At 42.1% G+C, this 14,610-nt stretch overlaps 1 protein-coding gene across 1 annotated transcript in view; it reads left to right on the forward strand.

The window, feature by feature from the left end:
- The first annotated feature begins 803 nt into the window (after positions 1 to 803).
- fndc3a (fibronectin type III domain containing 3A) overlaps positions 804 to 14,610 on the forward strand; it is a 90,314-nt gene continuing 76,507 nt past the window's right edge. The window contains exons 1-2 of the mRNA XM_083773056.1: positions 804 to 1,361; positions 7,827 to 7,970. Coding sequence (XP_083629182.1) covers positions 7,860 to 7,970 — 111 coding nt within the window. The 5' untranslated portion in view covers positions 804 to 1,361; positions 7,827 to 7,859. The remainder of the gene's footprint in view (positions 1,362 to 7,826; positions 7,971 to 14,610) is intronic.

Consider the following 14,610-nt stretch of genomic DNA (forward strand, 5'->3'; position numbering starts at 1 on the left):
GTTTTTTTTTAAGTTAAGTTTTTTTGTGTTTTTTTAAGTTTTTAAGATTTTATTTTTAAGTTAAGTTTTTTGAAGTTAAGTGTTTTTAAAGTTTTTTTTTTAAGTTAAGTTTTTTCCTTTTTTCTTCTTTCTTTATTTAAAAAAAAATCACTGTGTGAATGATCAACAAATGACAAATTCAGACAACAAGCTGAAAATTATCTCGCCCATTGTTTATTATTTATCACACAGTCTATTTGCATTGCAACCACCGCACCGACCATACCCCACACTGTTTGTGTGTGTGTGTGTGTGTGTGTGTGTGTGTGAGAGAGAGAGAGAGAGAGAGAGAGAGAGAGAGAGAGAGAGAGAGAGAGAGAGAGAGGGAGTTGCACCACTCAGTTCACACAAGTGTGATTTTTTAGAGTACATTGTGCTTCAGTATGTTGACAAGCTTCATGGAGATGTTAATTTTCCTTTCCAGCTAGATTTGGCACCTGCCCACAGAGCGAAAAAAAACCTACTAGTAACTGGTGTACTGACTGGTATTACTGTGCTTAACTGACCAGCCAACTGGCCTGACCTGGGACCCCACAGAGAATCTAGGTTCTATTGTAAAGAGGAAAGTGTGAGACATGAGACTGAACAATACAAATTCATTCACGGCTGTTATCAAAGCAAACATGGGCTTCCATAACACCTCAACAGTGCCACAGAGGGCCAGAATCATACTGTACTTCCTTTGGAATAAGAAGACGTCATGCTGGTTGGTGGTGTGTGTATAGCGCGCATGCGCGAACAGTTCCTGTAAGTGATGGCGACCGTCCAGCCTTTTATACGCGGTGGTGGTTAGAGCAGCAGCAGCAACAACAAGGGGCTAGATGGCTGGAAACAACCGTCTCGATCAAATCGGCGATTAAAAAAAGGATAAAAAGAAAGAAAAACCCCTCACGTTGTGTATTTGCGTATTTATTTCTGAAGCGTCACGTCTTTAATTAGGAAGGAAGGAGGGAAGGATCCGCTTTTATAGTGTGCGAACTCAAGACGAGCCGCCCGCCAGTCGCCACTGAGCCACTCCGTCCGCAACACGGTTGAGGAAGAAGAACGAGCCGGAGGAAAATAAGCTCCCATCTCGCATTAAAATAAACTATTAAGCTAGGTTAGCATTAGGCTAGCCGCTACAATGTTCCCCCTTCCCGTTGACTTGGCAGGGCTTTAGCTTCTTTGGCTAAACGCTAAGCTAGCTGTCCATATCGGCGGTGCTGAAACTGCAGGCTGCTTATCAGTCTGATCGTCTCGGTGTGTGTGGGGAATCTCCGCAAGCCCAAGGCAGGCTCGTCCCACACCGTGAGACTGACTGCTGCCGCCGACCGACTGACGAGGTAAGCGGCTGTAACTAAAGTGCCTCTCTCTGTCTTTGCTCTGCTCTAGCTGGTGCTAATGTAATGAGAAATGCTAAAAGCACCGAGCACGGTGTCTGAACGAAAATAAACTTTTCTTTTGCTAGCGTCAACATTGGCTAATTGGGTGTAACATTATGCGTCAGCTAGCATTTAGGACACACGGACAGACAGACAGACAGACAGACAGACAGACAGACAGAAGTCTGACAGACAGACAGACAGAAGTCTGGACTACAGAGTACGAGCAAGTAACTAGTAAATACCATATGGGACAACAGACCATGGTGGCTGGCTGCTCATCTCACAGTCAAATAATCCATTTCACTCAAAACCTGCTGGAGCTATAATATGGATACAATCATATTCATTACTGGTGGATGGATGCTTGTACCCGATACCGGATTGAGGTTAACTATGTACGTAGTTAGCCAGAGCAGCCATAACAAGTTAGCCAGGCCCATACAGTATCATCATCACCACCATCATTCATCTCATGATGGAAGGTACTTAAGTCAAAATATGTTTGGTTTGTAATGAAGGCAGTGGCAGGAAAGCATTTCTCTACATTTGCTAGGTCTCTTACAAGGTTGACGGTTGATGGATGAACACTTATACAACAGTTAAGCCTTGATTTTTAAATCCTTATCATCGCCACATCCATGGCCATTGATGCTGTTCCAACTCATGATGCTTAACGGTTTAAAAACATGTTGTCTTGTCAGAATGTCCCTGGTGAGATTCTGTCCCAGGTGTCCCCTCTGCTTGCTAAGTGAAATCCGTAACTGATAAACACTTGGTTTCAGGTTACTGGCTGCTATCTAAGTGACCGTCAAATGTGAGTTGACAGTCGGAGCAAAAACAGATGTGTCGCTAATTTGGATAGATGCTATTTTGTTTGTTTCAGTGAAACAAAAGTACTGTGCAGTGTTGAGTGAATTCTCATTCCTCATTGGGGAGATGGCACTAAACCGGCAACTGTAGACAATTACAGGTGATACAAAGGTGGTCTATGCAATTCATATTTAATAAATGGACTTTGTATTATAATATGCCCCCCAGAGACCTGTGGATCCATCATACGTCCACAGGAAAATTGTCATTAGACTATAATCCTGAAATCCTCCACCTTCTGTTTCGTTTACCCCAGGGGTCAAAGGTGTGATCCCACTCCCTCTACCGACTGTGTTAATACTGTTTAAAAAAACAGTTTTGGGCTGCAACTGGTTTTTAGCAATTATTATTTCGATTATGTTTTTGAATAGTAGAGTAATACAAAAATAACAGATCTACAAGCTCACAATGCATCAAATCATGATGCGTTGTGAAGTTATAGATCAGCTATTTTCACTATATTTCACTATCTTTGGATGTTTTGTTTTAACTTTTCTCCTACAATGACATGCCCAAATTACTTTTTTCTTTTTTCGATTATTAGCAATGATTTAAGTTATCAATAAATCTATTGTTTTTTATAATAAATAGATTGAATCGATTATGTTTTGCTCGCCTATTCCAGTGTGTGACTTGTAGGCCTAAATGACAGCCGAAGCAGCCTGTCACCACCACCCTCTGAGCCAGCCAGTAATACTAGGCTAATCTCTTGCCATACTTCTACTGTAGCAGTAGCTCTCCTGAACCCAGTTCCTTGACCATCACACTGACTGCAAACTGACTTTGTTTAAGCTTAAGCAGGAGGGGGAGTGGCTAAAGCCAACAGATAAGCCAGATCACTGCAAGGTTTAGGGGCGCATGCGCTACATTATAATTATGTTCAAGGACATATGTTCCGTTTCCCCCTGCGCTTTGCTCCTTGGGACACGTTTGTTTTGCAAAAAACTAAATAAACAGAGTCCTGTTGAGTAGCTTTTTGATTAGTTAGTAGTATTTAGTTTTCAGCAGAATCACCCTTTCTCCACCACACAAACTGAACAAACCATCAACATCAGTGTTACTAGTACTAAGTACTAAATGTACTTGGCTACTTCACACAACTGCTTCCCACATGTTTTAACCTCACTCCACGAATATAGCTGTCAGTAGGCTGTCATTGTATTGATTTGTAGTCTGGACTGTGTGAACTTGTACCCCCCTTTCCCTTCCTGGCTATTATGTTGCATAACCTTCCACATCACAACAACATGTTATAAAAGTGTTTAAGAAGGAATGCAATGGGTCAGGTTGAGCTCTGAGCAGTGTTACATTTGGACAGAAAAGTTTGATTTAGTTTTAGTCATATTCTTTTGAATAAATTTCCATTTAGTCATCTGATGTTCTAGTTTTAGTTGTGGGGTCGCTGAAACAACATGACCATTCACAATTTCAAAAATCTGCATAGTCTTTACTTTGAAATGTTTTGTCATTTTGTTAGATATGTAACTTTTAAAACTTAAGTGATGAAACTTTGGACCCTCCCCATTCCTTCATAATTTCACAGAGAAACTATTACCAATTTAAAAAATCCACCTTACTGTGGATGGACATGCACACTTGAAATAATTTGCAGTTTTAAAATATTTAACCTCAAGCGCCCAATGCATTGTCAATGGCCGTGGCCATTTTAAAAGGTAGCAACAGCAAAGAACACAAGTCTATTTATTTTACAATGCTCTTGTAAGCCAGATTGGGGAGCCCAGGGAGCCAAATTGCTCATATGCTGAGTTGCTTATGCCAGGATTCGATCCCACAACCTTGTGGTTCAGAGAATAGGAAGTGCTCTTCCTATTGAGCTATTCCGACACAGGAAGCAATGTAGATTAACATTCCATGAACGTGCAATTTTTACAGTACAGGTTCACACGGGTCTGCAGTGCTGCACTCCGATCTAAACTGTGTAATGTGATGTATACATTTTTAGTTAAGACTGTTAACTACTTAATACTTTGGATATTCGAAACAAGCAATATGACATGCTGTGAGCTTGTAGATCTGCCGTTTGTGTCCAGGTAGCAGTCGGTAGAGCACACTCCATATGGGTCTGGTCCCATGTGGATATTTTAAATATTGCTTTGAACACATGCATTCCATACATTCCATAGGGCTGGACAACACATGGATGACATCCTCAACCTTTGATGCAAGCGATCCCTATTGAGTGAAAGACAGACTATTAATATAATAAATACAATATTTAAGGTGTTTTTAATTTCAAACTTAATTATTGTTTTGGGGCATTTTTCTGCCTTTATTAGATGGTATACAGTAAGGTTGGGCGATATAGCATAGCAACATTTTCCTATCGCCCATCGTCTGGCCCAAACTCGCCGATAGACGATATATTTGTGCAATGTGAATACAGTTTACAGCGGGTCGCGAGTCGAGAAAAAGACAGATCCACAAGCTCTCAACGCGTCGCATTAGCAGACGCGCCTGTCTCTGCAGCGCTGTTTGCAACGCGTTGAAAGCTTGTAGATCTGTCTGTTATTGACAACGTGAACGAACCCCGACACCAGCGCTGCAAAAACAAACGCGTTGAGAACCGCAGACGCGACCGTCTCTGCAGCCCGCTTGCAACGCGTTGAGACTTGAGAGCTTGTAGATCTGTCTGTTTTTGCAGCGCTGGTGTTCGTTCACTGCTGCTGAGACTCATACCATTATAACGAGAGGAGGGGATTTCCGCTGTTACGACTTTGCTGGCCCAAATTGATTAGCATTTAGCTCACACTTACATTATTTCGCTGTAGGTTAATATTATTTTGCAAAAGAAAAAATCGCTGCGAAAAATCGGCTAATAAAAATAATCACCGATTGGACTCGTAAAATCACGATTGACGATAGATTCGTATCGTCACCCATGTGACACATTGTGAGCTTGCAGATCAGCTATTTTTGGGGTATACTGTTGTACACAAAGTATACAATATGGCTTAAATATTTGACCAGACTACCGGTAATCAATGTAGTCTAATATGAAAATCCATATCCGAAGAACTCTCTTCTCTGACTATTATCCGATTCATCGATAAAGGAATCAATAGAATAATTACTAAGAAGATAATTGATTGTTACAGCCCTAGACAACATTAACGCTATCATCGTTTTTTCACATGTCTGGTTTCATCATGATATAGCTCTACTGAAAATTATGCTATATTACCTACCGTAGTTTCCCACTTTCCCTTTTCTCTTTGCTAAAGGTGAAACTAAGGTGCTAGAGTTGCTCACTCTTACCTGACGATATAGTCTCTGGTACATTTATTTTCATTTCCTTTCCTCCAACTACTTTCTCCAACATGTCCAAGTCACTGGACATGTTTTCAGGGGAGCTAGAAAATTTCTAGTTGAATAAATAATGTAATTTTAAGTTGTTAAACCCTGTTTTAAATTGCTTGGCTGAGGCTACAAAAGAGTGCTTTAATGGAGGTTGTGTTGTCTAGACTAGAGGCGAGTCAGGCTACTAGACTGCAAGCATAAATACTAGTAGTGTTTTGTCTCACACAAACCCTGGCAAAAAGGATTGCAAAACTCCCCAATGATTTTCCAAACCTAAATGTCACTTGTTGGAGACGACAATCACATTTACTTAAAGGGGCATTCCACTCATTTTCAACATTTGACTATGTCATTAATATACCTTAGAGCTGTTAATAAAAAAGTCCCCCCCATTCTGTGTTTCCTAGAACTGGAGGTCTGAAAAAAAATCATTAACATGGTGAATCACATCTTGATGATGTCATTATGACATAGTAAAATGTTGAAAATGAGTGGTATTCCCCTTTAAGCTTTACAATCATTCCATTAATACCATCAGCTCAGTTGTTTTTATTACCTTGCTCATTATTAAGCTGACCTTTTATTGAAGTAGGATTTTGGATGCTATTTCTCAAAATGGCTAGGGAAAGATTTTACATGTGAAAAACCCAGTGAGCCTAATTTATATTAATAACAGCCCCCCCCCCAAAAAAAGAAGAGAGAAATCAAAAAGCCTTCTAGTGCTTAATTAAACTTGGGCACATATGGATTTGCTTAATTAAGCTTGGGCACATATAGATTTCCAATAGAGCCATTTTTCATGGAAGCCCAGTGTGCTACTTGCCGACCGCTGTCTTTTAGGAATTGGTCTGGTCCCATGTGGAGCCAAATCATGTGTTTGCTCTTGCTCTGCAGTTCATTATCTATTTATATGTTAACTTGCATCATACAAAATGGATACTCCCAGAATGGAAACCTACAATAGGCTCAATAACTGAAAGCTAATTTAGACCGATTTAGGTGTTTAGCCTTTCTACAAGCTCACACAATGACACAACGCATGATGTGCTTTGAGCTTGCCTTGTAGATCTGCTATTTTCGGTGCATGACACTATGCGCAACAATATATGTATGAATAAAAAGATGAAGACCGGTATAGGTCGAAACATGTTGGTTTAATAAAGTTTTTCCTCCTTTTTTAACTATTTTGTGTGACCAGATCTCCACCTTTTTTCAATATACTGTATGTACAAACAACTGTCTTCTGTATCAAGCTCTTTAACCCTTGGTGGTCACCCTTTGGAGAATCAGGTCATTTTGAGGTAGACTGGTAGCTCGTGAAGCCTAAGGTTGAGAAGTATCACTCAACCTTTACTCAGGTGATTTTATAGTGCAGTGGAATAAATGAACGTGTAAAATGATCATGAAACCACAAAACTGTAGTTTACCCTCAAACAATAATTCATCAATGCATAAAAAATACATTAAAATCTATGATCGTTGCATGATTGCATCCCTAGTTGGAATGAAAATCTGCACACTGCACCCAGAATGCCAGAATATACCAGAATAACTCGGGCTTCAGAGACTGGTGGTGCTTTATCTGACAGTGACTTCTAGCTTCTCCTGGTATTCCTCTCTGGTAAGCCACTAAGCCAGAAGTTGTCCTTGTCCTTCATGATGTCAGCGAGCACTGCTCTGCCCAGAAATATCAATGTGTTTACACCTGGGAGGGTCCTCGATGCGGATCTTGAATTTCGACAGCTTATCCACATCTTCTGATGTGGATAAGACAGACCTGTGGCCTAGCTGATTTTTATTTTAACCAAGCCTAATGACGTGCCGGTAGCCTGTGGTACCCCTCTTAATCATGAGAGTTGTACCATAGGTCTTTAACGTTGACTGTTCCGTTAAAGGTATATTCAGTGATTTCACTCAAAAAACCTTAGGTTTCGTTTTTGGCTGTGGGACCCAGCCTTTCGTCCAATCAGGATAGAGAGTCAAAAACGAAACCTAAGGTTTTTTGACCCCCAGGGGTTAACTGGGGACAGGGAGGAACTCCTTATATGGCCAGCACTCTATACAGTAGGGAGGATTATCACAACAAAACAAAAAAAATAAGTGATATTTGAATTAAGTGAAATCACTGAATATACCTTTAACAAAGGCCTAATGACATGTGCCGGAACCCCTCTTAATCATGACATGCGATTAGGCCTTTACTGTTCTGTTAATAATCTCTACATGTCCTTGTAGGAGTACCTCTTCAGTGGTGTGAATGAGGGAAACATGGCAGACCACACACCACCTCTGGAGTCCGGCCAGCTTCTCAGCCCTGAACTCCCTCTCCTGGCCTCACCACCGCCACCAGCCATGGTCAACGGAGAGGGTCCCCAACAGGTAGGCTTAACCACTTCCACCTGGGGTTCATGGGGGTTTGGTTATACCGAAAAAAGCCAAACTTCAGGCTCACAACGCAAGCTTGTAGGTCGGTTACATTCATATAGAATTGGAGCTTAAGTAGTTAAAACTCCTGCTCTTTACTCATCACACACTTTGTTTGCAATGATGATACATTAATTGAATAAATTGTCTTGTTCGGTTGAAAGATTTGGTCTTATTCGTATTGGGCTCAACCTTAAGTGAAACAAATATTCTTTCTCCAGTTGATATCTGTCCAAAACTATCTTTGAACTTTGATTTAGGGCAGACAAATACCGGTATGTTGAATTTAATTTGCACTTAAAGGATGAAACCACATAATATTTTCAAAGCACATTTTGTCAGTGTTTCCTGTAAATTAGACGAGGAGACCCCTGTTACTGACACAAACACTCTATGATTACTATAGGAATGTAGAGCTATTTTACTTTTTTATTTTATTTTAATAAACATCACAGCACCTTAAAGGGACATTTCAAAGCTGGAAGAAACTCCAGTCACTCAATGTTAATAGTGGTTGTAGTAGATAACAGTAGCACAATTAGAATTTTGCACTCTATTGCCAGAAAAAATATGTAGTACGTATGTTTGACTAGGGTTTGACTGGATTGCTGGATTACTACAATGACCATAATGCTTTGGTGCACTCACCCCACTTTGTGGAGAGGGGGAGTCTTACTGAGACAACATGTAGTCCAGGAAGTACGTGAGACCAGTGTCTGTGACATCACAGACACTTTGAAATATTACAATATCTAAAACACATTACCTACATAAAAAACACAGAAAACTGTTTTGTGTCTCCCAAACATCATTAAGACAAGATCTGGTTGCAAAAGGTGAAGTGGCCCTTTAAATGGAATAGTTTGATTAACTGTTGCACAATTAATCAAAAATAATCAGAAATACAGTGGAGGAAATAAGTATTTGATCCCCTGCTTTTTTTTGTACATTTTGTAAATTTGCCCTAATACAAAGAAATGAGCGGTCTATCATTTTTATGGTACTTTTATGTTAACAGATAGAGACAGAATATCAACAAAAAAGTCCAGAAAAAAACATTATATAAAAGTTATAAATTAAACTCCATTTGATCAGGTGAAATAAGTATTTGATCCCCAAGCACATCATGACTTAATACTTGGTGGAGAAACACTTGTTGGCAAGCACAGAAGTCAGACGTTTCTTGTAGTTGGTCACCAGGTTTGCACACACCTCAGGAGAAATTTTGGTCCACTCCTTTTTACAGATCCTCTCCAAATCCTGAAGGTTTCGAGGCTGTCGCTTGGCAACTCGAAGCTTCAGCTCCCTCCACAGATTTTCTATGGGATTAAGGTCTGGAGACTGGCTAGGCTACTCCATGACCTTAATGTGCTTCTTCTTGAGCCACTCCTTTGTTGCCTTGGCCGTATGTTTTGGGTCGTTGTCATGCTGGAAGACCCATCCACAACCCATCTTCAGTGCTCTGGTTGAGGGAAGGAGGTTCTTGTCCAAAATCTTACCGTACATGACCCCGTCCATCAACCCCACAACGCGGTGAAGTTGTCCTGTACCCTTAGCAGAGAAACACCCCCAAAGCATAATATTCCCACCTCCATGCTTGACGGTGGGGATGAAAACCATTGGAAACACATTGCGCCGTAATGGATTGAAATCCTGAAGTGACCGCAAGGTCCCCGTGCTCAAGAAGACACATGTACAGGCCCGTCTGAAGTTTGCCAATGAACACCTAAATGATTCTGAGAAGGCTTGGGAGAAGGTGATGTGGTCAGATGAGACCAAAATTGAACTCTTTGGCATCAACTCGACTTGTCATGTTTGGGGGGAGAGGAATGCTGAATACAAACCCCAGAACACCGTCCCTACCGTCAAGCATGGAGGTGGGAATATTATGCTTTGGGGGTGTTTCTCTGCTAAGGCTACAGGACAACTTCACCGCGTTGTGGGGTTGATGGACGGGGTCATGTACGGTAAGATTTTGGACAAGAACCTCCTTCCCTCAACCAGAGCACTGAAGATGGGTCGTGGATGGGTCTTCCAGCATGACAACGACCCAAAACATACGGCCAAGGCAACAAAGGAGTGGCTCAAGAAGAAGCACATTAAGGTCATGGAGTAGCCTAGCCAGTCTCCAGACCTTAATCCCATAGAAAATCTGTGGAGGGAGCTGAAGCTTCGAGTTGCCAAGTGACAGCCTCGAAACCTTCAGGATTTGGAGAGGATCTGTAAAAAGGAGTGGACCAAAATTCCTCCTGAGGTGTGTGCAAACCTGGTGACCAACTACAAGAAACGTCTGACTTCTGTGCTTGCCAACAAGGGTTTCTCCACCAAGTATTAAGTCATGATGTGCTTGGGGATCAAATACTTATTTCACCTGATCAAATGGAGTTTAATTTATAACCTTTATATAATGTTTTTTTCTGGACTTTTTTGTTGATATTATGTCTATCTGTTAACATAAAAGTACCATAAAAATTATAGACTGCTCATTTATTTGTATTAGGGCAAATTTACAAAATTTACAAAAAAAAGCAGGGGATCAAATACTTATTTCCTCCACTGTAGTTATTCTGTTTATAATCATAATTGCCTATTAATAACCTATTTTGTCTAGTGTCAGCTTGCTCTCATCTCTTCACCATCAATTAAACGAGCATCAATAACTTGTCTCTCCAATCAGGCTCACAGAGGAACAATAAAATCAGTGAGGCAATTACATGTGACAGTATGTGTGTGACCAAAGACATGACACTGGGAACCACAATGAGCAACAACTGCATTATTGCTATTTTAAATCTAGCTTTTTACCCCTTTTTCTCCCCCAATTCAGTCATTATGCCAAATTGTTCCTCTCCACACACATTTCTGATTTGTCACTGCTGTTGTATCTTACTGACTCGCCTACCAGTCCCGCCCAAAACTCAGCCTGTAGGAATACGTACAGTGATGTTTGTCACCCTCCCTGCCCGGCTTTCCTGCCCCAAAACACGTGCTAATTGTGTTTGTGTACTGTAGACGCTCGGACCACCTTGGATTTGAACCCACAAACTCTGCAGGGGTTGGGCAAGCACTTTTCCACTGTGCCACCCAAGCGCCTACTGTATATATTCTAAAATATTGAATTTACCACCAAAAGTCACTGATCAGTATTCACCAATAATCGTGGAGGATTACAATATTCCACAATAATAATCTGGAAGATTGTCATTGCATTTGCATTCTGAACATTGTCCAACCTGTTTGTATGACTTTAGATTGCCCCAGAGTGTGGGTGTGATGTGTTGGGCCAATGTAAATGAGCCACCTCTGGGGAATTACACATGAAACCTGATGCCTTTTGGTGGCCTGTCTGTTTCAGGTGTGAACTAGAAATGCTCACTGCCTTCGGAGAGTTCCAGAGTGTAACTCTGTACCGAAAGTACCCTCATGTGATTCTCTGTCTGCTTGACCGCCTCTGCAAAGTAGATTTGAGGTGACAGGTGCTTGTTGACTATCAGCCCTCTCTCTGTCTGTCGTTTTTGTCCTGATACTAGCTGTCAACCATCTGAGTTAAAGATAGAAGGTGATGCCTCCCGTTCATCTCCCTTCGGTGTCTGGCTGAGATTGAGTGGCCATGACAAGCCTGGGTGATTTCCCTGTCATTTTGACGCTCATCACTTTGATTTGCTTAAGTGTCCGTGACTGCCTAGGGGCGGCCTGGCACCCACAGTGGGGGAGTGTCTTTTTCCACCATTTGCCTCTCCACTGACTCACGTTTGCACAGATAAGGCTCTCACTAATATTAGCATTGCCACAACAAACATCATTCTCCAACTGCCTTGTCACCCTGCCTCCGAAAGGCCTTTGTTCATGTAGATATCAAATTGTGCCTGTTGTGTTGCTTTGTGATGGCTGGTGTTCCTGCATGGAATTTAGATACCTTATCTCTGTATGGTCACGTGGCCCCCGCCTACATAAATGGTCTACATTTCTACAGGGCCTTCAAAGTTTTTAACAATAGGTGTTTCACATTCAGCCACTGAAGGCAGTGACAATATGCATCGGTTAGGGGTTCAGTGTCTTGCTTAAGGACCCTTTGACACAACGTTGTCAGGAGGAGCCAGGGATCAAACTGGGAACCACTCTACATCCTGAGCCACTGCAGTCCCCAGGCCCATAGCTATCATAGTTTATTGGGAACTTTAGAAAATGCAGAAAAGTGAAGCTCTCTTTTTCCCTGCCGTGTACAATTGCTGCACTTGCATCTTGGGGTCATGTATATTTATTATTTACATCATGACTTGACAAGACTTCTGATGAGGAGGAACAATTCATGCTTATTGCATTTTTCAAAACAATGTTTTTATCAACGCAGTTTGTTTGTTTACGACTACTGGTGGAGAGTTTTTATTGGCAACACCAGATAAAATATTGATGATTTAGGCTGCAAGCTTTTCACTGCTGATTGCAGGGTGTATGCATAGTGCATATGGGTTTTGTTTTGCGGAAGACCTCAGAGCTACAAGAAGAACCAGGCGGAGACCTGACCTTAGCACCCACCTGGCCCTTGTCTGAGGTTTTGCGAGGGTCTTGTGTTTGTCTGAGGAGGCGTGTGAATATAGTGACAGCTGGGGAGTGAGGAGTAGGGACCACCGGAGGGCTCTGGCCCCTGACAGTGTGATGCAGCACTGTAGTGACAGTGAAGAGAATTCACAGCGATAGCTGACCCCTCCACCTTTAAGCTTTTTTAGCATGGGGACAGTGCAAGGACACCTCATTCTTTTGAAGTATAGATCGTAGAGCTTTATTATCGGTATCAGCCGAGAGCATGGGAGTCTATCCCTGTTACAATGCGCTAGACCCCTGGGAGATGGATAGTTGAGGTGGAGCGCCACACAGCTCTCCAGGACTTACCGCACAACTTTCCACACACAAGCCCTGCTAGTACTCATACACTAAATTGGCGGGGCCCGGGATCGAACCATGATGACCTTTTGTTCCAAAGACGAGAGCTCTACCGACTAGGACACTAATTAATCTCTTTGTACCTGGTGCCTATTGCAGCCTCTGGCTGGTATTAACTAGAGACTGGACCAACTACTGTGAGTCATGGTAGGGTAGGGTTGCACGAATACAACTAAAATAATGATCACACTTATTTATATATAATATATAATATTGTAATCCCCATTAGTTATGATTGATGTGATTATCACTCATCAGTGTCATATCTTTGGCCCAATGATATGTAATGGCCTCTGTGATTGTATTGTTCCTCTGTCAGTCTGATGGATGAGGTGATGGGCTGTACAGTGTTGTGGTTATAAATCCTTCTTTAATGGTGAAGAGACGAAGGTAAGGCGCAACAGCTAGCCATATGAGATATTTGAGTAAAGTTTCATGATTATTGTATAACATAATGAAGATTTTTGTTTTATTTTGATCAGTTGAGCAACCCTACGTAATGGAGAGAAAGCTTTGCCAAGGGGGTCATTACTTGAGATAATTGCTTTTTTTATGACTTTGGCCATGGCATGATTCACTGTTTCCATCCATTTAATCCTCCCCCAGACCAACATTTCTCCTGCTCTGGCCTTTTAGTTTGTGAGCGAGTTGGAAACTGATGAATCTGTCTGTTTGTCAATACTTGTGTCTAACTAATGCATTAGTCACCAAGCTGTTTTCCCCTGGCTGGTTCTGGGCCCCCCCAGTCCCCGCTGCCCTATTACTCTTGAACTAATGTATACGACAGGAATGTCATTGTTTCGTCTTGTGTGCATTTGCATTAGTTGTCCAACGTTGTGAACCAATTTGTCGCTCTCTCGCTTCATGTAAAGCTCTCGTCTTGACACTCGTTATTAGCCAAGTAAGAGTCTTAGATCCCCAACGTGGGAGTTTCTGCCAAGAGTAATGAAAATTACATTGTGGCAAGGGGCACGGTGGCACAGTTGGTAGTGCTGTCGCCTCACAGCTAGAAGGTCCTGGGTTCGAAGGGGCACGGTGGCACAGTTGGTAGTGCTGTCGCCTCACAGCTAGAAGGTCCTGGGTTCGATTCCCGCTCGGGGCACTGTGGGTGCTGGCGGCGTGTTTCCTCCTCCCCGTCATCAGTGCCCATACCCGAAGGCGGGGTTGGCGAAAGGGCCTTTCTGTGTGGAGTTTGCATGTTCTCCCCGTGTCCCCTAGGGTAGGTACCCTCACAAAAACATGCAGTAATCCTGGTCTCTAAACTGCCTCCCCCTGGCCAGCCGGGGTGCCTGATGGAGGGGAAAGGAACTGGTTGGAATAACGTGTTCCTTCCACGCGCTACGTCCAACCAGGGAAACTCCCCCCTGTCAGGTGTAAAGGAGCAACTTGGACACTCAAGCATGAAGGAAGCATGAGTTAAGTCCGTTGCTCTCCCCAGGTTGGCGGAGGGTGTGTAGAGCCGAGGATCACATTAGATGATTGACACAGGGGTGAAAAATGGCTTACAAAATCGTGGGATAAAAACAAAATAGAGTAATGAAAATTACATTGTGACAAATTGTTAACAGGTACAAGTTGTTCTCTACCCAATTATAAAAAACACCTTTCAGGGAATCTAGTACAGATTTTCACTGTGCTGCCTCAATCCAGCTTT

Source organism: Protomyctophum parallelum, assembly GCF_964188405.1.
Source record: "Protomyctophum parallelum genome assembly, chromosome: 9".
Taxonomy (NCBI): Eukaryota; Metazoa; Chordata; class Actinopteri; order Myctophiformes; family Myctophidae; genus Protomyctophum; species Protomyctophum parallelum.